We start from the raw sequence: 25,743 nt of genomic DNA on the forward strand, positions 1-25,743 counted from the left end.
CGCTAAATGATCCATTCTTGCTGAATACATTTATGACTTACTGACAGATTTGTGTGATGTATGTTTGTTTGCTGCTGGTCTGTCCAATGGGACCCCCACAGATTCGGAGACGGGGGGTGACCACCGCTCCATACACACATGGAAATAGTGAGGTTGGCCCATTCTTGTGATTAATGGAGTGGGGGGGGTTCTGCTTTGTGGATAGGTGACATATGTATTTTGTGTCACCCACTCACCCTTCCTGTCACCCACCTTTTAGAAAATGATAAAATTGCCATACAAGAAGTGTTGCAGTGTATTGTACGAACAAGTGCAAGTTCCATGAGTGAGGGGTCGGCAAAGAATAAAGTCTAAAAATGTCTCTCACCCGCCCCTTATCTCTTTTTATCTCTCACCAGAAATCTTGCTAATTTCATATTGGCCAAATTTTTATCTCCTACTTGTTCCACGTGGACATCATCAAAAGTCTGACTCCACACCCTACTTAGATACATTGAAGAATGTAAAGAAGATTCTCTGATTGGGGCAAAAGTCGTTAGAACGGGTGGGAGAAGAGGTGAGCTGTGATATAACCTATTGTTAGGCTATGGGCTGCTTCTCACTTGCGAGTTTCTCGCAGTAGAGCAATGTGAGAAAATCTCGCATTGGAATCGGACACATGTTAGTGAATGATTCAGCTCTCATCTGCAATTTTTTTTTTTTTTCTCACTCCAAATCGGACCGAGAAAAAAATCGCAGCATGCTTCTTTTTTGCGAGTTTCTACTGCGAGTCTCTCCAATGCAAGTCTATGGGAGTGTGTAAAAAATCGGATGTCACGGGACGGCACTCACACCATCCTAGTGACATCCGATTTTCTAAATACATTTCGCGCAGGTTTCCTAAAACACTGGAAACGAGCGATGTCTCACAATGTCTGTCAATCACTATTCTCTGTCAGTCGGTCTCTCCCTCTCGGTCTCTATTCTCTCTCTGTCGGTCCGTCACTATCTCTGTCCCTCTCTCACAGTCTGTCGGTCATTTTCCCCTCCTCTCTCATACTCACCGATCCCCGGCGCTGCGCTGCACGGCATTCACACTGCTGCGGCGGCTTTTACTATTTTGAAAAAGCCGGCCGCTCATTAAACAATCTCGTATTCCCTGCTTTACCCGCCCACAGGCGCCTATGATTGGTTGCAGTGAGACACGCCCCCACGCTGAGTGACAGGTGTCTCACTGCACCCAATCACAGCAGCAGGTGGGCGTGTCTATACTGTGCAGTGAAATAAATAAATAATTTAAAAAAATGGCGTGCAGTCCCCCCCAATTTTAATACCAGCCAGATAAAGCCATACGGCTGAAGGCTGGTATTCTCAGGATGGGGAGCTCCACGTTATGGGGAGCCCCCCAGCCTAACAATATCAGCCAGCAGCCGCCCAGAATTGCCGCATACATTATATGCGACAGTTCTGGGACTGTACCCGGCTCTTCCCGATTTGCCCTGGTGCGTTGGCAAATCGGGGTAATAAGGAGTTAATGGCAGCCCATAGCTGCCACTAAATCCTAGATTAATCATGTCAGGCGTCTATGAGACACCCTCCATGATTAATCTGTAAGTTACAGTAAATAAACACACACAATCTTAATCTAGGATTTATTGTTTAATGCAGGGGTCTCAAACTCAGCTGGGTGTATGGGCCGCATATAGAAAAAAAAAAATGAGGGGGGCCGCATTATTTGCAGGACAAAGTGAACATTTTTAATGAATCCATGTTTTTTTTTCTATACATCTTGGATCACTTTTGTAAACATTTTTCGCTTGTTTATTATAACAAACGTGTACTTTTTTTGTTAAGTTTATATACAGAAAAGCATTTTTAATGTAAATAAAAAAAGTCATGCTTTAGGATTTTTTTTTTTTTTTACATTTTATCACCTTCTTGTAATTGTTTTACAATTAGCAACATCATATAGTAATCTTAGCCAAAATCTTGTAGTAATGTGCCCATCCGTGTGCCCTGTAGTAAGGTGCTCATCCTTGTGGTATTGTGCCCAGTAGTATAGTGCCCATCCTTGTGCCATGTAGTATTGTGCCCAGTAATATTGTTCCAATCCTTGTAGTATTGTGCTCATCCTTGTAGTATTGTGCTCTGTAGTATTCTGCCAATTACCGTAGTATTGTGGCCATCCCTGTAGTATTGTGGCCATCCCTGTAGTATTGTGCCCATCCCTGTAGTATTGTGGCCATCCCTGTAGTATTCTGCCCATCCCTGTAGTATTCTGCCCATCCCTGTAGTATTCTGCCCATCCCTGTAGTATTCTGCCCATCCCTGTAGTATTGTGGCCAGCCCTGTAGTATTGTGGCCAGCCCTGTAGTATTGTGGCCAGCCCTGTAGTATTGTGGCCAGCCCTGTAGTATTGTGGCCAGCCCTGTAGTATTCTGCCCGTCCCTGTAGTATTGTGGCCGTCCCTGTAGTATTGTGGCCAGCCCTGTAGTATTGTGGCCAGCCCTGTAGTATTGTGGCCAGCCCTGTAGTATTGTGGCCAGCCCTGTAGTATTCTGCCCGTCCCTGTAGTATTGTGGCCAGCCCTGTAGTATTGTGGCCAGCCCTGTAGTATTGTGGCCAGCCCTGTAGTATTCTGCCCATCCTTTAGTAATACGCAAACAAAAAAAAAAAAATCTCCTCACCTTTCCTCCGTTCCCTGTGTGCCCACGATCAGTACTTGCAGAGTTTTGGATGTAGCATGCTTCAGCTGCGTCCAAAACCCTGCTATGTATGGTAAAAGCACAGTGGGCATGGGATTTCTAAAAATCCCATGCCCACTGTGCGTGTACGGCCCGCAGTGAAAACGGAACTGCGGTGTGGCTTCCAGAGGCCGCAGCATGTGAATTTATGCTGCGGCGTCTGAAGCGTCCTTCCTAGGCAGAGCACAGCGAGGAGACCGCAGCGGCCCGAACCCCTGATCACGGGCACGGGCAGCTGCGGTCTCCTAAGGAGTAGACTTGCGGCCCCGCCGATCAGGACGCGCTGTGTCCAGCACGCAGCGGGTCCTGATCTTCAGCACGTACCTTACCTGCTTGTCGCGGCCCGTGATGATCGCGGCTCTGTGCTGAGGGTCGGCGCCGGCAGGAACTTCACTGCATTTGAATCCATTTGCGGTGCTGCGCAGAGGAGCTGTGTCTGGACCAATGGCTGCTGCCTGCCAATCAGATGCAAGGAAGTGACGTCGCTGTATGACGTCACCTCCTTGCATCTGATTGGCAGGCAGCAGCAGCAACTGGGATAGAACTGACAGCTCCTTGCGCGGCACCGCAGATGGATTCAAATGCAAGTTCCTGCCGGCGCCGACCCTCAGCATAGAGCAGCGATTTGTCACGGGGTCTGCGGGCCGCAACAAGCAGCCTCAGGGGCCGCATGCGGCCCGCGGGCCGCGTGTTTGAGACCCCTGGTTTAATGAGTGGCCGGCTTTTTCAAAATAGTAAAAGCCGCCGGAGCAGTGTGAACGCCGTGCAGCGCAGCGCTGGGGATCGGTGAGTATGAGAGAGGGCTGCTAACTTCAGTCACTCGGGGGATTAGCGGTCACCGGTGAGTCCTTCACAGGTGACCGCTAATCAGGACGCGACACAGACAGAGCCGCAGCATGACAATGAAGTCGGGTTAAGTTCACCCGAGTTCATTCTGATCGTGCGGCTCTGTCTGTGTCTGCTGTCATCTGCCATTCAGCTCTGCTACATGGCTGTCTGTGTCTGCTGTCAGCGGCCATGTAGCAGCGCTGAATGGCAGATGACATAGTAAAAAATACGCATTACACACGCTAGTAAAATCATTAATTTATTCAGAAATAGCATCGCACTTGCGTTGCACTCGCACCTAACGTGAACTAAAATCAGCCGAGTTTTTTTCAGCCCAGTCGGACCGATTTTACTCGCATAGATGTGTTTCCACCCTTTGTGCGCACGTTGCGTACAGTCACTTCAGAATTTTCTGCAGCGATCTGAAGAGCACATGTGCGCTTCAAATCGCTGCAGAAAATGTCCGTAGAGAAAAATAAAAAAAAAGCCGATTCCATGCGCTCTGCCTGCAGCTCCTGCCATAGACAGAGCGGGAGCTGCTGCGCTCTTAAGATGCCATGTGCGCACGGCCCCTACACAATCTCCATAGACTGTGCAGGGGACGCAGGACGCATGCAGTTACGCTACGCTACAAAGCGCAGCTTAACTGCATGAATTACGCACACGTGCGCACATAGCCTTAATGGTGGATGCGCCACTTCTAGGGCGTCTGCGGGCTGCTATTGTTAGGCTGGAAAGAGCTAAATAGCCATGGGCCTTCCCACCCTAATAATATCAGCCCCCAGTTGTCTGCTGTACATTGGCTGGTTTTAGAAAAATGGGATAACACGTAATTTTTTTTTTAATGTACGGTAATTAAAAAAAAAAAAAAAAGGCGTGGGGATCCCCTCTATTTTTCAGAACCAGCCAAGGTACAACAGACGTGTAGAGGACGTGTATGAGGGTCCATAGATTACAGGACGTGCGGTTCACCTCCATAACTACATAGGCTCATGATACTTGGACTCCTACCATTATATCCTATGGACCCTCATCCAGATTAAAACCAGTGGAGTCTCACCATTGACATTGACTCTGATGAGACCCTCTCTGTATGTTCTTGAACCACCACACTGACGTGTGCATAGGAATACTGGATTGGATGCGTTCTCTTATGACAGTATCACCCGCTACCCACAGTGCAACCCGAAACCTGTCATCCTGCATATTCTGACTCGCACAGTAATCCAACATATGGTCGCAACAGTGTCCTGCATACACCTATCCACTCCGTCTCCTGTTATTCTTAAGCCTGTCCGACCTGAAGAAGGCCAATAGGCCGAAACGTTATCTGGCAGACTTTTCTACAGCACAATTTGCACGTTTTCTTCACTCACAAAATAAAAAGAAAAGGATTTTGACATCAACCATTGCATTCTTCTGTTTTTCCGAGTCTCTATGGGTAATAGTTAGTGTGCCGGAGTTCCTACATAATAAGGTACAACAGACAGCTGAAGATTGCAGCCTGCAGTTGCTGCTGTTCCTGTGCTAGATATGAAAAATGGGGGGGAGACCTCATGTCAGTTTTTTTTTTACCTAGATAGATAGCTTGGCCAGTTATTATTATTATTTTTTTTTTTTTATCTATCTATCTACCCCATATCTATTTATCCCTCTATGTATCTATCCTATCTCTATCTATCTATATCCATTCTAGATAAGCTATCAATTATACTATCCTATCATATTTTGTTTCTCCTTTAAAAGAATGCATTAACAACAATGCTGCAAAACGTCATGCGTTTTTGGGGCACAAGCTGCCTTTTCTGTGACCACAGGATAAAAAGATGCAGCGTGCGCACACAGCCTTATACGGCTACGTCAACAGAATATAAAAGGTTAAAGGGTTATTCCCAAGATCCTAACCCAATATGTAGTAGCCATAATAAGAACAATAATAATATTAGCAAATACCTCCAATTAGAAATGTAGTATAGTTCTCCTGATATAGCCATGTCTCTTACCTCATGTGCAGGGCATTGCAACTCAGGTATCCATGGTTACATCCACGCATATAGTGACAGTTGCTCGTGGTCATAACCATGTACCTAAGCTGTAATGCCCTGTACATGAGGTAAGAGACATTGCTATATCAGGAGAACTATACATGTATAATTGGAAATGTTTGCTAATATTATTATTATTACACTTAGTACATTTTGGGATCGGATCTTAGAGATGAGAAAACCCCTTTAGGCCCTGTGCGCACTTGCCGTTTTTTGCCACGGATTTTCCGCGGATTTGCTGCATGTTTCGCTGCAGAAAATGTTCATAACATCTCTGCAGTGAATCACCAGCAAAACCTATGGGGGAAAAAAATCCTGTGCGCACTAGGCGGAATTTGACAGCTGCATGTTTTGCTGCAGGATTCCCGCAGCAAAAACAATTGCATGTCAATTTTTTTTCTGCACGTCGCTGCGGGATTTCACTCCATTGACTGCCATGTAATCGTGAAATCCCGCAGGGAATAACGCAGGCAGCAAATTCTGTGCGGTTCACTGCGTTTTCCTGCGTTATTCCCTGCGGTATTTCGCGGTTTACCTCCGGTAATGTACATCGCTTGCCTGCGGTTTGCAGGGAAGTGATGTCATTATGAGAAGAAGAGGAAGCGGAGCAGAGAGTAACACACACACACACACACACACACACGTCACACGGAACACACACATAGAAAGCAAACGGAAATATAGAAAAAAAACACGTGTGCTCCGCTGTATATTTACCGTCCAGCCGAGGTAAGCACACAGCGGCGGCCCGGTATTCTCAGGCTGGGGAGGGCGAGGGGCAGGGGTAATGTTTCCCGCAGCCGAGAATATCAGCCGCAGCTGCCCCGGGACTGTCGCATGCATTATGCGGCAGTCCCGGAGTGTCCCCAGCTCTTCTAGATGCCGTGATGCGGTGGCGATCCAGGTAATAAGGAGTTAATGGTGGCGGATCACCGCCATTAACTCCAGGCTTGATCATGGCAGCGTCTATGAGACAGCTGACATGATCAACCCGTAAGTAAAGTGAAAAAACACACCGAAAAATCCTTTATTTTACATAAAACACAAAAAAGCCTCATTCACCCGTTTATTAACCCCTCCCAAAACAAAGCTCCGACGTAATCCACACCTCCTGCGCTGCTTACATCCAGCCACGACTGACACTGTCACAGCGCTGAATGTAGCCTCGCAGCGAGACAGCAGAGGTAACCACAGGGCAATTCCCACGGCCGGTAATGTGAACTCATTACCGACCGTGAGAAATGCAGCGATCTGTCCTCTATCTATCCCTCTATCTATCCCTCTATCTATCCCTCTATCTATCCCTCTATCTATCCCTCTATCTATCCCTCTATCTATCCCTCTATCTATCCCTCTATCTATCCCTCTATCTATCTATCTATCCCTCTATCTATCCCTCTATCTATCCCTCTATCTATCCCTCTATCTATCCCTCTATCTATCCATCTATCCCTCTATCTGTCTATTTATTTATCTATCTATCACAGAAGGAATTTTTTTTTTTTCTTTTCAATGTGCTTTATTGCATTGAATGCAATAAAACACATGTACCAACCCGCACGCAGCAATACCGCGGCAAACCGCATGCGGATTTCGGGTGCGGTTTGCCGCGTTTTTTTTACCGCAGGTGCGGTAATCTTTCAATGCCTGCGGAATTTTCTTGAGAAAATTTCATTTTCCAGTGCGCACATAGCCTTAGGCCATGTGTGCACTAGAAATTGACTTTTTCTTAAGGAAAACCCGGACCCTCTGAAACAATCCTGCACCTACGGTAAAAAAAACGAGCCAAAACCGCATCTAAATAAGCATGCGGTTTTGCTGCGGTTTTCCCACGGGTTGATCCCTGCGGGTTTTTAACCATTATCTATGGCAAAAACCGCAGATACCTGCGGAAAAGAAGTGACATGCTCATTAATTCCGCAGCGGAAATTCCGCGGGTAAATCCACAGGTATTAAAAAACGCAGAGTGCGCACAGCATTTTTTTTTTTTATACCCATAGGTTTTGCTGGGGAATGACTGCAGCAATGTTAGACGCATTTTCTGCGGCAAATCCGCAGCGTGTGCACATAGCTTAAAGGTTCTTGGAAGGTGGCGATTAAAAATATAGAAACGTGAGGTTGAGACGCAGAAATGTAAAGGAAATTGCATGAACCGAAGTGACTTCTCTGCAGCCATAACCACTCCTACACCAGGAAACCACAGCTCCCAGGCCCCTCCTGGCCGTCCTGCCCGGCCCCCTGTACACCCGGCCCCCTGTACACTGGGCCTGCCTGGGCAGCTGCTTTGTGTACTCCACAGCTGCCCGTGGATGAGGACGCAGCCTGCTGAGCTCTGGGTAGGTTGTGGGCTTTGTTACTGGCTTCTCTGCTACTTTGTAACAGTTGTATGATTACACATGGGGGTCCGTCATGTCTGCCCCTCTCCTGTGTTGCTGCCTGTCGCTGCTTCCTACTATTGTTCTGTCACCCCTTTCTTTCTGAGCCTCAGTCCTTACATATATATAGGACCCTGTGTTCTCTATATTCTGTGCGAGATGTACAGATGGGGAAACTAAAGAAATACTTAGTGGTGACCATTATAACCACAAAGTAACAACCAGTACCACGGAGACGTAAAGCTCATCATGTACGGTATGGAAAGTGAGATACAGATATGTGGGTTTTCGTGAACATATAGTTTATATACAATGAGGTCACAAAAAAAGTTTGCACTTTGCAAGTTTGGATACATTTTGGATTGTTTTCCTTTTGGATGAACGGTTTATTCCCAAATTGCTTCAATGGATACAAGTTGGACTGTTTTTTTCCTTTAGATTAAAGGGTTATTCCCAAATTCACTACCAAGTAACACTGCAAAGCTTGTAATAAACAACCGTGCAATTTACTCCTTAGTAAATATCCTCTCCGTTCACAAAAAAAGGATATTTTAAATTCTACTGTGTTTACATATTGTTGCCAAGGATTCCAGTCACTCAGCCCTTACAAGTTCTCTGCTATAGAGTTTGTAAGCGCTGCTCTGAAGCTTGTCTGCTCAGCTACAGGTCCGGCCGATGTGAGTCTAATGGGTATGGGGGGGGTTAAAATGTAACAATTTAAAGGTACAAATACAGCAGAAAATAATAATTGGAGTCATATTCTTCCAAAAATATTACTTAAAAAAAGAATAAAATAAATGCAAATGATGAATCTGTGTCCAGGATCATTAGATATTTTGTTTGGTCTTTACATTGCATTTGATTCCGTAATGCAAAACTGCTGCAAATGTCTCTGGTCTGAAAACAAAACAATCTATTGTTCCCTGTTATCAGGTGATGTATTGGAATATTCTTCAGTATTACAGGACCTCTAGTCCCCCCCATAGCCTCTAGTTGCGGCTCCTATGATACCGACATATAATAAGAGATATCAGAGGCTGATTGTGCAGTCGGAGGTTGCACAATACAATGTGCACACGTCTGTGAGCCGGAGGTGTGACGATATGGCAGCACGGCTTGTATGTCCTTGGTAAACACCTTGTACCTGTGCTTATTTATAAATGGCCCTTAGAAGAAAGGTGAAGAGTCCTAATAAGGAGGGTTCTTCATGGAAAAAAAAATGGGGCAGGATCCCCATAATAAGTGATGAGAACAAGCAGCAAATCCAGCAATATTTAAAATAGAGGCCCATTTTCTGCTGTTGTCAGGATTTCCTTAGATAAATGGGCTGCCCTCACCATGGATCGAACAACCCGGCCAAGGTTAAAGGGAATCTGTCACCAGGTTTTTGCTCCTCCATTTGAGAGCAGCATAATGTAGAGACAGAGCCCCTGATTCCAGCGATGTGTCACTTACTAAGCTGTTTGCTGTCATTTTGATAAAATCACTGTTTTCTCTGCTGCAGATCTAGCAGTTATACAGAGCTCATGAATATGCTGGACTACCTGCAGCACACAAACTAGTCCCGTAATAATAATCTACTGCTGATTAAACTGTGATTTTATCAAAACTACACTAAAGGCCACTTTACACACAGAGATAAATCTTTGGCAGATCTGTGGATGCAGTGAAATCATGGACATATTGTTCCATTTGTACACAGCCACAAACCTGGCACTGATTGTCCACAATTTCACTGCAACCACAGATTTATCTCTGTGTGTAAAGTGGCCTTAAGAAGCCAAGTAAGTGACACATCGCTGGAATCAGGATCTCTGCCCCTATGTTATGCTGCTCTCAGATTAGGGGGCAAAAACCTGGTGACAGATTCCCTTTAAGCATCACTGACTTCTGGAACGCTGCTGTGACCAGGTTTTCTGCTCCCCCATCTGAGAGCAGCATATTGTAGAGACAGAGACCCTGATTCCAGCAATGTGTCACTTACTGAGCTGTTTGCTATCATTTTGATGAAATCAGTGTTTTCTCTGCTGCAGTTATATAGAGCTCATGAATCTGCTGGACTACCTGCAGCATGCCAAGTAGTCCTGTAATGATAATCTACTGCTGATTAAACTGATTTTATCAAAACTACACTAAGCAGCTCAGTAAGTGACACATTGCTGGAATCGTCTCTGTCTCTACATTATACTGCTCTCAGATTAGGGGGCAAAGACCTGGTGACAGATTCCCGGGGTTTAATAAGTTACAGGTATATGTTCTTCTGTAGAAGAAGGGAAGAATTAGGAGATGGCATGGCCACATGTATCAGCCGGGCCGTACAGTCCCTACACACCCGACCTTCATGGGCGGAGTATGGACCACAATATGGGTCGGCCGTACGTCTCCTGACCATAGGCATTTATGAGGCGGCTGCGTCCTGGAGAGGAGATCCACGACCGGTCCGGACATCACAGTGTGTACTTGGGCCTTGCATGTTGGAAGTGTGAAACTGGTCTAAGGTATAATTACTCGCATAATTGGTGTAAATAATAATTAAAAAAAACCAAGGTTTGAATACGCCCAGTAGCGATGCCAATGAATTTATAGGCTGGATTGCCAAACTTATTGGCGGAGAAGCCATAATGACTGCCTTCTGTGAGTAGACGGCTATGTCACCAGGTAGCTGCCCATTATCCAGTACCAGCATGTTCTGTAGAAATGGACGAGTTACACTCAGAGGGTTCTCCGGTGAAAACAAGTGGCCCCTATGCACAGGGTAGAGGATAATGGGGCCCCCTATGCACAGGGTAGAGGATAATGGGGCCCCCTATCCACAGGGTAGAGGATAATGGGGCCCCCTATCCACAGGGTAGGGGATAACAGCCCCATAGGGAATGAATGGAGCGAGGGTCAGGCATGTATACAGAGCAGCCCCATAGGGAATGAATGGAGCGAGGGTCAGGCATGTATACAGAGCAGCCCCATAGGGAATGAATGGAGCGAGGGTCAGGCATGTACACAGAGCAGCCCCATAGGGAATGAATGGAGCGAGGGTCAGGCATGTACGCAGAGCAGCCCCATAGGGAATGAATGGAGCGAGGGTCAGGCATGTACACAGAGCAGCCCCATAGGGAATGAATGGAGCGAGGGTCAGGCATGTACACAGAGCAGCCCCATAGGGAATGAATGGAGCGAGGGTCAGGCATGTACACAGAGCAGCCCCATAGGGAATGAATGGAGCGAGGGTCAGGCATGTACACAGAGCAGCCCCATAGGGAATGAATGGAGCGAGGGTCAGGCATGTATGCAGAGCAGCCCCATAGGGAATGAATGGAGCGAGGGTCAGGCATGTACACAGAGCAGCCCCATAGGGAATGAATGGAGCGAGGGTCAGGCATGTACACAGAGCAGCCCCATAGGGAATGAATGGAGCGAGGGTCAGGCATGTACACAGAGCAGCCCCATAGGGAATGAATGGAGCGAGGGTCAGGCATGTACGCAGAGCAGCCCCATAGGGAATGAATGGAGCGAGGGTCAGGCATGTATGCAGAGCAGCCCCATAGGGAATGAATGGAGCGAGGGTCAGGCATGTATGCAGAGCAGCCCCATAGGGAATGAATGGAGCGAGGGTCAGGCATGTATGCAGAGCAGCCCCATAGGGAATGAATGGAGCGAGGGTCAGGCATGTATACAGAGCAGCCCCATAGGGAATGAATGGAGCGAGGGTCAGGCATGTACGCAGAGCAGCCCCATAGGGAATGAATGGAGCGAGGGTCAGGCATGTACGCAGAGCAGCCCCATAGGGAATGAATGGAGCGAGGGTCAGGCATGTATGCAGAGCAGCCCCATAGGGAATGAATGGAGCGAGGGTCAGGCATGTACGCAGAGCAGCCCCATAGGGAATGAATGGAGCGAGGGTCAGGCATGTATGCAGAGCAGCCCCATAGAGAATGAATGGAGCGAGGGTCAGGCATGTACACAGAGCAGCCCCATAGGGAATGAATGGAGCGAGGGTCAGGCATGTATGCAGAGCAGCCCCATAGGGAATGAATGGAGCGAGGGTCAGGCATGTACGCAGAGCAGCCCCATAGGGAATGAATGGAGCGAGGGTCAGGCATGTACGCAGAGCAGCCCCATAGGGAATGAATGGAGCGAGGGTCAGGCATGTACACAGAGCAGCCCCATAGGGAATGAATGGAGCGAGGGTCAGGCATGTACGCAGAGCAGCCCCATAGGGAATGAATGGAGCGAGGGTCAGGCATGTATGCAGAGCAGCCCCATAGGGAATGAATGGAGCGAGGGTCAGGCATGTATGCAGAGCAGCCCCATAGGGAATGAATGGAGCGAGGGTCAGGCATGTATGCAGAGCAGCCCCATAGGGAATGAATGGAGCGAGGGTCAGGCATGTATACAGAGCAGCCCCATAGGGAATGAATGGAGCGAGGGTCAGGCATGTACGCAGAGCAGCCCCATAGGGAATGAATGGAGCGAGGGTCAGGCATGTACGCAGAGCAGCCCCATAGGGAATGAATGGAGCGAGGGTCAGGCATGTACACAGAGCAGCCCCATAGGGAATGAATGGAGCGAGGGTCAGGCATGTACACAGAGCAGCCCCATAGGGAATGAATGGAGCGAGGGTCAGGCATGTACGCAGAGCAGCCCCATAGGGAATGAATGGAGCGAGGGTCAGGCATGTATGCAGAGCAGCCCCATAGGGAATGAATGGAGCGAGGGTCAGGCATGTATGCAGAGCAGCCCCATAGGGAATGAATGGAGCGAGGGTCAGGCATGTATGCAGAGCAGCCCCATAGGGAATGAATGGAGCGAGGGTCAGGCATGTATACAGAGCAGCCCCATAGGGAATGAATGGAGCGAGGGTCAGGCATGTACGCAGAGCAGCCCCATAGGGAATGAATGGAGCGAGGGTCAGGCATGTACGCAGAGCAGCCCCATAGGGAATGAATGGAGCGAGGGTCAGGCATGTATGCAGAGCAGCCCCATAGGGAATGAATGGAGCGAGGGTCAGGCATGTACGCAGAGCAGCCCCATAGGGAATGAATGGAGCGAGGGTCAGGCATGTATGCAGAGCAGCCCCATAGAGAATGAATGGAGCGAGGGTCAGGCATGTACACAGAGCAGCCCCATAGGGAATGAATGGAGCGAGGGTCAGGCATGTACACAGAGCAGCCCCATAGGGAATGAATGGAGCGAGGGTCAGGCATGTACACTGCCCCCTCCCCCATGCTGCAGGTCCCAGAGGTCGGACAGGTGAGATGACCATTTGTTTTCCCCCTAGACTCCTCATTAGCCCATATTCTGACATTGCAGAATTGTTTTTTTTTGTTGTTTTTTGAACTCCACATCTGCCTTGTATGTATGGGAATTGCTGCACTTTTCCTCCTTGCAAAAAGTGTAATCCACACGTGCAAAAGAGAAAAAAAAATGTCCCCGTGTCTGAGCTTATGCCATGAATTATTTAGTTATTCAGGGCAGTCCTGCATTATCCTTGGCCTACCTGAAACCTGTCACACACCTCACCCACATGAATCACCGCTATACAATGTAGGTCAGTATCCGGCTGCGCCGCCTCACAGTATGGAAACCACAGACGCAGCATGTGATGGGAAACTGGTTGCAATTCTCGTCATGTGGTTTGAGTTGATCTATAGCCTGAAAAGTGACCGAATGCAGCAAGTCCTGAGTGTTATCTGTGCGGGGAGTTCTTCACCATCATGATCCGAATATGCAGTCTGCAAATGTAGAAGTCCTACTACATCCATAAACATCACCAGTAATCTCAGCAGGGGGAGCCTCTGACTTTTCCCCAGATATTAGCTGCGAGAAGGATTGGGCAGTTGGATTTCAATATGCCTGATCCTATTGTTCTCAGAGCAGAGAAGCTGCTATCGTAGGTGTCTGGTAGCAGCTTCCATCCATCACGTCATACAGTCTTCTCGGCAGAAAATGTTCTGTCCACCACTAGTTACGAGTACTGAGCACCTGAGCATGGTAGTGCCCGCTCATCACTAGTTACGGGTACTGAGCACCCGAGCATGGTAGTGCCCGCTCATCACTAGTTACGAGTACAGAGCACCCGAGCATGGTAGTGCCTGCTCATCACTAGTTACGAGTACAGAGCACCCGAGCATGGTAGTGCCTGCTCATCACTAGTTACGAGTACAGAGCACCCGAGCATGGTAGTGTCTGCTCATCACTAGTTACGAGTACAGAGCACCCGAGCATGGTAGTGCTCGCTCATAACTATTGCTATTACATCTAAGAACGATCATGAATTGATCATGAAACTTATTAAAAGCATCACACTGGGGGTAGTGCCCACTTTAGATCTGACACGTGCCACATGTTGAGTACCTGGACAGGGTAGATCATGTGTTTGGTACATACAAGGGGCACCAAAGAGCCACTCAGCCGTGACCACGGTCCATTTGATGATGGTCTATGGCATCTCTCTGAATCTTTGCACTTGGTGTAGAACAGTTTCATGCATTTACAATCCTTCAATTGAAAGCCGCCCGTCTTCTCTGGGACGTGATGGCTGCCCTCGTCAGAACTTTTTGCCGGACATTAGATTCCAGATCTTGCTGAATGTTACTGAAAAGTTTGAAGATCAGCAAAAAATAATCTGGTGAATCACGTTGTGCAGTCACATGCCGGTCTCCTGTCTCAAACTTGATTACACAGCCTGACCCTAACTTCTGCAATCCGTGGGGTTGACCATAAAGCCCCAGCACTGAAAACAAAGCAAATCAGCGAGGGACGGGCGGCTGGCTCGTGGTCAGGAGCTGCCAGAAGAATTATTGGCCTCATATTTGGTTGATATGAAATAATAGATGATCTATTAGTAAGCCAGATACTCGTCACACCGCACTCCCTGGACCTGGTCCTATATCTCATAGACTCTACTGCTGGGGACCTTCAAGTAATGTGAAATTCATGCTTTTCTTTTTCATCAGGACTTTTGTGACTTTCCATAACCGGGTCAACCATGAAACCAAAAGTTGTCTACAAGCCAGTGAGTACTTGGGATATTTTTACCAATTGCAGCTTCACAAAAACCTCCATTTGTGTTTTTTTTGGGTGCATTTTCCTACATAAAACGCAGAGAATCTCCCCCCCGAATATGTTGCCCCCTCTTTAATTGCAGCATATTATAGGGACAGGTCCATCACACTAAAATCCCAGAAGACGCAGAAAATTATGAGATGTTTGGCTAAAAAAAAAAATCAAAAACCTTCCATAAAATTCCCTTTATTAATATATCAAAAGAAATGGTGGATTGTGAGAATTTTTGGATTGATTGATGCTAGATCTAATGTATATCCCTGTACTTATGTTTGATATGTGTGCATTTTTCTTTTTACCCAGATTTCCTCCCCAGAGGAGGCAGAAGAACATCTTGTCTATATGGGTCAGTTACAGAGCAGCGCTCGCAGGGTACGTATACCCTCCAAACTCAAATTTTGTGAGGCTTCGTAATGGGAAAATCTCTGTGTCCAGTGATGTAAATGGAACCGAAAAGTCTTCAGGCTGCTCCCTGCAGATGCGCAGTGTCGTGAAGATTCGCCGTAATCTGTAGATGTTATAGAACTACTCTATATCCGCTTTTCTGAGAACTTCGCGTCATCTTTTGGCAGACATTTTTATTTGGCAAATGTTATTTTCCTCTTGAAGTGCTGATTTGTTTGTTTTGTTTTGTAGAAAATTTTGCATTTTAATACATAAATGTATATATGGGTGTATGTCCCCACAGCACTGTGTATGTCCCCACAGCACTGTGTATGTCCCCACAGCACCGTGTATGTCCCCACAGCACCGTGTATGTCCCCACAGCACCGTATAGGTCCCCACAGCATCGTGTAGGTCCCCACAGCATCGTGTAGGTCCACACAGCATCGTGTAGGTCCCCACAGCACTGTGTATGTCCCCACAGCACTGTGTAGGTCCCCACAGGAGTGTGTATGTCCCCACAGCATTGTACACAGAAGATGCTCCATCAGTCTATCCTTTTTTTATTGCGAGTACTTGTTATTTGAATGGTGTTTGCTGTGTACATTTATCATATGTAGCATGAAAGCTCATGATGCATATGTTAAATGGATCCATACACCTTAGGCAGCAATTTTTTTTTCTGTAGATTTTTTTCTTTTTACCACTTTCTGTTACTTAACATGGGCTAAAAAAGTCCCCTCATATTTGTAATTTCTATGCGGTGCTGTCCTTTTTGGAGGATATTTTTGGCACTTTGTTTGGGTGAGTAGTAGACTACCATATTTTCTCTTTTTCTTGCAGTACTATCAGTGCGCATTGGTCATCGCCACCGTGGTCACTGTGCTGTTCTGTCTCATGGCCGCTCAGCTGCTGCTATTCCCACTGTTCTGCTCAAGCTCAACGGAGAAGATGGAGGTTCTCGCCATGCAGGACGGCAGCTGCAACGACCCCTGCAAGTGAGTCAGCTGATGTCGGGTTTGTCTTTTTTTTTTGTTTTTTTTTCACCAAGACATTTATCATTCAGAGCTGGGGTCAGGATGATGCAGTTTGTGTGTATATATTATTTATCTAATACCGTGTTTTCCCAAAAATGAGACAGGATCTTATAATGTTTTTTCCTCCGAAAGATGGACTAGTGCTTATTTTCATGGGATGTCTTATTTTTTTTTTCCATAAACAACAATCTATATTTATTCTAAAACCAAAAATATCAACCTGTATTCAAATATAATCGTGTGATCACATTCCGGAACATCAACATAACTCTCCAAAATCTATCTCTCTGCCTATCCTCACACACAATGCACACACACACCAGCCTGTCTGCTCTTCAGCTTTAGACTCCTGCAATTAAGAGACCTTCTGGTGACAATCTAATCACATGACGTAATGTCAGAAAGGTCCTAAAGCAGTCTTATCATCAGGCTATAATCACTAGGGACCCTTAGGAGAATGGGGCCCTGTGAAATTGCCCAGTTTGCTCTAACCTCCCCCTAATGCCAGTGCTGCATACTAGCTGGTCTTCTGTTCAGTTCTTTTAGACTCCTGCAATTAACAGACCTTTGGTCACATGACTGTGAACTCATCAAAGGATCTTAACCAATCTTAACTCTCAGAATGCAACTGCTGGGGTACCTGAGAGAGTGGGGGCCCTGATACATTGTGCAGTTTGACTCCCCCCTAATGTTGGCCCTGACTTTAACTAGAGCTTATTTTTGAAATAGGGCTTATATTTAAAGCATACCTCAAATATCTCTCCTTCTCCCACCTGCTCTCCCTTTCTCTACTTCTCCTCACTGCTGGCGACATATCTCCCAATCCTGGACCCCCACAGATGGGACACTCCTCTTTATCACCCCCCTATCGCTCCCCATCTAGTAGTAACTACCGCAACCTCTCCAACATAAAATCCATTCCCCTCTCTGCCACTCCGCAGCCCCCTCTCTCTGGAGCGCTCTGGAATGCCCGTTCCGTCTGTAATAAACTGCACTTCATTCACGACCTCTTTACCTCTAGCAGTCTATCCTTTCTGGCCCTCACCGAAACATGGCTGACACCATCCAACACTGCCTCCCCTGCTGCGCTGTGCTACGGTGGCCTCCACTTCACCCACACTCCTCGCCCTGGCAATAGACAGGGTGGAGGAGTGGGCCTCCTCCTTTCTAACAACTGCAGCTTCACCCCAATGCCACCTCTACCCTCCCTTGTCCTGCCTTCCTTTGAAGTGCACTCTGTCCGCATCTATTCTCCCTCCAACCTCCAAGTGGCCGTCATATACAGACCCCCGGGCCCAACCACTGCCTTTATTGACCAGTTCTCTGCCTGGCTTCTACACTTTCTCTCTGCCGACATCCCCACTATCATCATGGGTGACTTCAACATCCCTACTGACACCCGCCAGTCAGCAGCCTCCAAACTCCTCTCCCTCGCCTCATCTTTTGGTCTAACTCAGTTGTCCGCCTCTGCCACCCACAAAGATGGCCACACACTAGACCTTATCTTCACCCGTCTCTGCTCTCTATCTAACCTCACTACCTCCCCTCTCCCCTTATCTGACCACCATCTGCTGACCTTTTCAGCCCTGTCCTCCTCACCTGCCCCCCCTGTCCAGCACGTATCACACCCCCGCAGAAACCTTGCACACATCAACATACACACCCTTTCTGACTCTATCCTACCGCTGTCCTCCATATCTTCACTCCACGACACAAACAGTGCCACCATTTTCTACAACGCCACTCTCACATCAGCTATTGATTCAGTCGCTCCTCTTGTGAACGGCAGAGCAAGACGAATCAATAGACAACCCTGGCACAACAGCCTCACTAAAAAACTACGGCAAGTGTCTAGAGCCGCAGAGCGGCGCTGGAAGAAAACGCACTCCCAGGAAGACTTCACCACATTCAAAAATACAATTCACACATTTCGCTTGGCCCTTACCTCTGCTAAACAGAATTACTTCAAAAACCTCATATCCTCTTTAACACACAACCCCAAACAGCTATTTAACACTTTTACCTCCCTCCTTCGCCCACCGCTGCCCCCTCCAACCTCCCTCATCTCCGCAGAAGAATTTGCCACATATTTCAAAGAAAAGATCGACCAAACCAGACAAGTCTTTTCTGCTGAACCACCACAACCCCTTCATATAACAGACCACTGCTCCTCCCCCATAAACTTCCTCCCCACCATCACTGAAGGAGAGCTTGCACATCTTCTCTCAAAAGCACACCTCACCACATGCGCACTTGACCCCATCCCATCCCACCTCCTCCCCAACCTCACCACTATCCTTATTCCAGCCTTATCCCATCTCTTCAACCTATCTCTAACAACTGGTACCTTCCCTTCTGCCTTTAAGCATGCAACAGTCACACCTATCCTAAAGAAACCTTCCCTCGACCCAACCTCTACTACCAGCTATCGACCCATATCGCTACTCCCACTTGCCTCAAAACTCCTGGAACAGCACGTCCATGCTGAACTTTCCTCCCACCTCTCCTCTAACTCTCTCTTTGACAACCTACAGTCCGGCTTCCGTCCACATCATTCCACTGAAACTGCCCTGACTAAAATCACAAATGACTTACTTACCGCCAAAGCTAACAACCACTTCTCTGTACTCCTACTTCTAGACCTATCCTCAGCCTTTGACACTGTTGACCACTCCCTGCTACTACAGATCCTCTCTTCCCTTGGTGTCAGAGATCTCGCCCTCTCTTGGATCTCTTCATACCTCTCCAACCGCACTTTTAGTGTCTCCCATTCCCACACAACCTCTTCATCCCGTTCTCTCTCTTTTGGTGTCCCTCAAGGCTCTGTCCTGGGACCCTTACTTTTTTCTATCTATACATTTGGCCTGGGACAACTCATAAAGTCCCATGGCTTTCAGTACCACCTATATGCCGATGACACTCAGATCTACCTCTCTGGTCCAGATGTCACATCTCTGCTGTCCAGAATCCCAGAGTGCCTATCTGCTATATCTTCCTTCTTTTCCTCTCGCTTTCTAAAGCTTAACGTGGCCAAAACTGAACTGATCATCTTTCCTCCATCTCCCCTACACTCTCCACCTGACCTATCCATTACAATTAATAACATCACGCTCTCCCCAGCACCCAAAGTTCGGTGCCTCGGAGTGACCTTTGACTCTGCCCTGTCCTTCATACCGCACATCCAATCCCTCACCACCTCCTGCCGTTTTCAACTCAAAAATATCTCCAGAATCCGCCCTTTCCTCAATCCCCAATCTACAAAAATGCTAGTGCATGCCCTCATAATCTCCCGCATCGACTACTGCAACATCCTCCTCTGTGGTCTCCCTGCTAACACACTCGCCCCTCTCCAGTCCATCCTTAACTCTGCTGCCCGAATGATCCACCTCTCTCCTCAATACCACCCCGCTTCTCCTCTCTGCAAGACCCTCCACTGGCTCCCAATCGTCTATCGTATCCAATTCAAACTACTAACCCTGACCTACAAAGCTATCCATAATCTGTCTCCTCCATATATCTCTGAACTAATCTCTCGCTACACTCCAAAACGTAACCTCCGGTCCTCCCAAGATCTCCTTCTCTCCTCCTCTCTCATTCGCTCCTCATGCAACCGACTCCAAGACTTCTCCCGAGCATCCCCAGTCTCCTGGAACTCACTGCCTCAACACATCAGACTATCTACTACACTTGCAAACTTCAAACGGACTCTGAAAACTCATCTGTTCAGAAATGCCTATAATCTACAATGACGCCACTGCCCCACCACCGTGCGGAGCTGCCGCCCCACCACCGTGCGGAGCTGCCGCCCCACCACCGTGCGGAACTGCCGCCCCACCACCGTGCGGAGCTGCCGCCCCACCACCGTGCGGAGCTGCCGCCCCACCACCGTGCGGAGCTGCCGCCCCACCACCGTGCGGAGCTGCCGCCCCACCTACACCCCACCTACTGTCTCCTCCCCAAAATCCTTTAGGATGTAAGCCCGCAAGGGCAGGGCCCTCTTCCCTCTGTACCAGTCTGTCTATTGTAACTTGTATATGTATTCTGTATGTAACCCCCTCATGTACAGCACCATGGAATCAATGGTGCTCTATAAATAAACAATAATAATAATAATAATAAAATATCCTGTAAAATCATGCTAGGGCTTACTTTCAGGGTAGGTCTTATTTTATGGGAAACTGTGTGTATATGTCTGTATGTATATGTATGTACGTATGTGTAATATATATCTATATATATATATATATATATATATATATATATATATATATATATATATATATATATATATATATATATATATATATATATATATATACACACACACATATATATTTTTTTATTTACATATATATATATATAGTAAGTAAAAAAATATGTGTATATATATATATATATATATATATATATATATAATATACACATGTACACACACACCTTGCTTCACTGAAAAATAAGACCTATCATATACAGTGTGTCCACCCATATCCTGTCCACCGCCATTAACTTGAAAACGGCGGTAGCTATAGGAATAGCAGTGGTGTCTAGGTATAGTAAAGTAGCCATGCGCTACGCAATGAAACCACCTATGGCGCCTATGATACGTTATCGTAGGTCCTGCAATGTTGGTGGAGGGGTCGCATACACCTGCTGTTTGATGTGACTTCAATGGGGTCAGGTCAGGTGAGCGTGGAGGCCACTCCACACAGCCACCATACCCAATGACTTGTAGGAAGGTCTCCATGAGGTATCGCTTCACGTCCGCAGCCTTGTGAGTTTTACACATTCTAATCATAGCATTTCTGTATGCAAGATGTCGATTCGTATTGAATTGATGATGCCCTACAACTTTGTAACTCACTTTTTTCTCTATCTCGTTCCGTTTTCGAGATAAAAATGCTAACTCCGTTGTTTTCCACCAGGTGGCGCTATAGGTGGTTTCATTGCGTAGCACATGGCTACTTTACTATACCTAGACACCACTTCTATGCCTATAGCTGCCGCCGTTCTCAAGTTAATGGCGGTGGACACAGTATAGACCAAAAGTTTGGACACACTTTCTCATATCTAGAACAACTATTAAGTGGAGACTTTGTGCAGCAGGCCTTCATGGTAAAATAGCTGCTAGGAAACCACTGCTAAGGACAGGCAACAAGCAGAAGAGACTTGTCTGGGCTAAAGAACACAAGGAACGGACATTAGACCAGTGGAAATCTGTGCTTTGGTTTGATGAGTCCAAATTTGAGATCTTTGGATCCAACCACCGTGTCTTTGTAGAAAAGGTGAACGGATGGACTCTACATGGCTGGTTCCCACCGTGAAGCATGGAGGAGGTGTGATGGTGTGGGGGGGCTTTGCTGGTGACACTGTTGGGGATTTATTCAACATTGAAGACATACAGAACCAGCATGGCTACCACAGCATCTTGCAGCGGCATGCTGTTCCATCCGCTTTGCGTTTAGTTGGACCATCATTTATTTTTCAACAGGACAATGACCCCAAACACACCTCCAGGCTGTGTAAGGGCTATTTGACTAAGAAGGAGAGTGATGGGGTGCTACGCCAGATGACCTGGTCTCCACAGTCAAAAGACCTGAACCCAATCGAGTTGGTTTGGGGTGAGCTGGACCGCAGAGTGAAGGCAAAAGAGCCAACAAGTGCTAAGCATCTCTGGGAACTCCTTCAAGACTGTTGGAAAACCATTTTCGGTGACTACCTCTTGAAGCTCATCAAGAGAATGCCAAGAATGTGTAAAGCAGTAATCAAAGCAAAAGGTGGCTACTTTGAAGAACCTAGAATATAAGACATATTTTCAGTTGTTTCACACTTTTTTGTTAACTATTTCATTCCACGTGTGTTAATTCATAGTTTCTTTTTCGCTCCTAATTGGGAGACCCAGACAATTGGGTGTATAGCTACTGCCTCCGGAGGCCGCACAAAGTACTACACTTAAAAGTGTAAGGCCCCTCCCCTTCTGGCTATACACCCCCCCGTGGGAGCACGGGTCCCTCAGTTTTTTGCTTTGTGCGAAGGAGGTCAGACACGCACGCATAGCTCCACTATTTAGTCAGCAGCAGCTGCTGACTATGTCGGATGGAAGAAAAGAGGGCCCATACAGGGCCCCCAGCATGCTCCCTTCTCACCCCACTTTCTGTCGGTGGTGCTTGTTAAGGTTGAGGTACCCATTGCGGGTACGGAGGCTGGAGCCCACATGCTGATTCCTTCCCCATCCCCATTAGGGCTCTGGGCGAAGTGGGATTTTACCGGTCTCCAGGCACTGAGACCGTGCTCCATCCACAGCCCCTGGAGAAGCCGCTGGATATGGAGCTGAGTATCGTCAGGGACATGGCCCTGCTCCGTCAAGGTACTCTGTGTCCCCGTGCATACGCGCGCACACCGCAGCATTGCTGGGTGTGTTAGTGCGCCGGGGACAACAGCGCTGCTGCGCTTGTGCCATTTCCTCACTTCAGCTTAGCTGAGTGGGTAGACTCAGGGAGAACGGTCGCGCCGGCCGCTGGGACTGCGACGCGGCTGGGACTTGTGGTGCGCCGGGGACTTCCGCGCTGACCGTGCATATATCACGGCCGCGCTTATTACTACAGTCCCCGGCTTTTGCGGCCTAGTTCGTTCGTTCCCGCCTCCGCACCTGCCAGTCAGGAGGAGGGCGGGACGCTGTACAGAGCATCAGCGCTGAGGGCTGGAGTCTTTTTTACATACTCCAGCCCTCACACCAGGCACAGTAGGACGCAGTTTCCCGCACTTTGTTTGTGGCACGCCCACGGTCCGCCCCTCTTCACTGAACGCCGGCAGCCATTCCTGCCTGCACGCTGAGCTGCAGAGGGGAGACGGGGAGACCCAGACACGGGATTCTACGGCCTCATACCCGCTGTTCAGCGGGCGGTAAGCAGCCCTCAAGGGCTCACCCCCACTTGTGCCGTTTGTATACTGAGTATTTTGTGTTTGCAAATACTTTGTACTGTACGGTCGCTGGTGATTCTCGGCTATATACCCTCCTAGATTACAAGGAGGCAACAGCATGTCGTCCGCAAAACGCAAGGGTGCCAAGGCACAGACATTATATGCTTACTGTACCGCATGTGGGGCTGCTCTACCGGCAGGTTCCACTGACCCCCATTGTGTGCAGTGCTCGGCCCCTGTGCAACTTGCACAGCCGGGGCCTCTGCTGGACGTGACCCAGGGTGTACCACCTGTGAATGCTGTCCAGGTGACAGGAACGGAGTTTGCAGCTTTTGCTGACAGATTGTCTATGACCATGTCAAGGATTCTTGAAACATTGCAGTCTAGACCAGTAACTCAGACCATGGACACTGTGGCATCATTGCTCCCTGGTCCCCCTCAGCTGGAACACTTCCAAGCTCCGGGGGTGTCACATGCACCCCAGGGTGACGATTCTGACTCAGACAACAGTCCCAGACAACCTAAGCGGGCTCGTTATGAGGGGCCCTCAACTTCGTCTCACTGGTCAGGATCCCAGCGGGACGAATCTATGGGTGATGAGGCGGATGTAACTGATCAAGATTCTGATCCTGGGACCGCTCTCAATCTGGATACACCGGATGGTGACGCCATAGTGAATGATCTTATAGCGTCCATCAATAGGATGTTAGATATTTCCCCGCCAGCTCTTCCTGCGGAGGAGGCAGCTTCACAGCAGGAGAAATTCCATTTCAGATATTCCAAGCGTAAATTAAGCACTTTTCTGGACCACTCTGACTTTAGAGATGCAATCCAGAAACACCACGCTTATCCTGAGAAGCGGTTTTCTAAACGGCTTAAAGATACACGCTATCCTTTTCCCCCTGACGTGGTCAAGGGTTGGACCCAGTGTCCCAAGGTGGACCCTCCAATCTCCAGGCTTGCAGCTAGATCTTTAGTTGCAGTAGAAGATGGAGCGGCACTTAAAGATGCCACTGACAGGCAGATGGAGCTCTGGCTGAAATCCATCTATGAAGCTATTGGAGCGTCGTTGGCGCCAGCTTTTGCAGCCGTATGGGCACTCCAAGCCATTTCAGCTGGGCTTATACAAGTCGACTCGGTCACACGTACATCTGCCCCGCAGGTGGCACCATTGACCTCTCAAATGTCTGCATTCGCGTCTTACGCGATTAATGCTGTCCTGGACTCTACGAGCCGTACGGCGGTGGCGTCAGCCAACTCCGTGGTTTTGCGCAGAGCCCTGTGGTTGAGAGAATGGAAGGCAGATTCTGCTTCCAAGAAGTGCTTAACCAGTTTGCCTTTTTCTCGCGACCGATTGTTTGGGGAGCGTTTGGATGAAATCATTAAACACTCCAAGGGTAAGGACTCATCCTTACCTCAACACAGACAAAACAAGCCCCAACAAAGGAGGGGTCAGTCTGGTTTTCGGTCCTTTCGAGGCTCAGGCAGGTCCCAATTCTCCTCGTCCAAAAGGACTCAAAAGGATCAGAGAGGCTCAGATTCTTGGCGGACTCAGTCACGCCCAAAAAAGACAGCAGGAAGAACCGTTACCAAGACGGCTTCCTCATGACTTTCAGCCTCCTCTCTCCGCATCCTCGGTCGGTGGCAGGCTCTCCCGCTTTGGCGACATTTGGCTGTCACAGGTCAAAGACCGTTGGGTGAAGGACATTCTGTCTCACGGGTACAGGATAGAGTTCAGCTCTCGTCCTCCAACTCGTTTCTTCAGAACTTCCCCACCGCCCGACCGAGCCGATGCTCTGCTGCAGGCGGTGGCCGCTCTAAAGGCGGAAGGAGTGGTGACTTCCGTTCCTCTTCAGGAACAAGGTCACGGTTTTTACTCCAATCTGTTTGTGGTGCCAAAGAAGGACGGGTCCTTTCGGCCCGTCCTGGATCTAAAGTTGCTCAACAAACACGTAAAAACCAGGAGGTTCCGGATGGAATCTCTACGCTCCGTCATAGCCTCAATGTCTCAAGGAGATTTCTTAGCATCAATAGACATCAAAGATGCTTATCTTCACCTGCCGATTGCGCCAGAGCATCAGCGTTTTCTACGCTTCGTTATAGAAAGCGAACACCTGCAGTTCGTAGCGTTACCTTTCGGGCTGGCAACAGCCCCTCGGGTCTTCACCAAGGTCATGGCAGCAGTAGTAGCTGTCCTGCACTCGCAGGGTCACTCCGTGATCCCGTATTTGGACGATCTACTTATAAAGGCACCCTCTCAAGAGGCATGCCAACACAGTCTGGACGTGGCACTGAAGACTCTCCAGAGTTTCGGGTGGATTATCAACTTTTCAAAGTCAAATCTAACCCCGACCCAATCACTAACATATCT

General features: G+C 48.0%; 1 protein-coding gene across 2 annotated transcripts in view; it reads left to right on the forward strand.

Annotated features, from left to right (window-relative positions):
* Window positions 1-439: 439 nt before the first annotated feature.
* Window positions 440-25,743, forward strand: part of PLD3 (phospholipase D family member 3) — a 62,802-nt gene continuing 37,498 nt past the window's right edge. Inside the window, exons 1-4 of one of the 2 annotated variants that reach the window (XM_075323654.1) lie at window positions 440-556; window positions 14,925-14,983; window positions 15,337-15,405; window positions 16,261-16,415. In XM_075323654.1, the coding sequence (XP_075179769.1) occupies window positions 14,957-14,983; window positions 15,337-15,405; window positions 16,261-16,415 (251 nt within the window). In that variant the 5' untranslated portion in view covers window positions 440-556; window positions 14,925-14,956. Of the gene's footprint in view, window positions 557-7,838; window positions 7,933-14,924; window positions 14,984-15,336; window positions 15,406-16,260; window positions 16,416-25,743 lie in introns of those variants that run through there. The other variant, XM_075323653.1, reaches the window with a different exon arrangement.

The sequence above is a fragment of the Anomaloglossus baeobatrachus genome, chromosome 9, assembly GCF_048569485.1.
Source record: "Anomaloglossus baeobatrachus isolate aAnoBae1 chromosome 9, aAnoBae1.hap1, whole genome shotgun sequence".
Lineage (NCBI taxonomy): Eukaryota > Metazoa > Chordata > Amphibia > Anura > Aromobatidae > Anomaloglossus > Anomaloglossus baeobatrachus.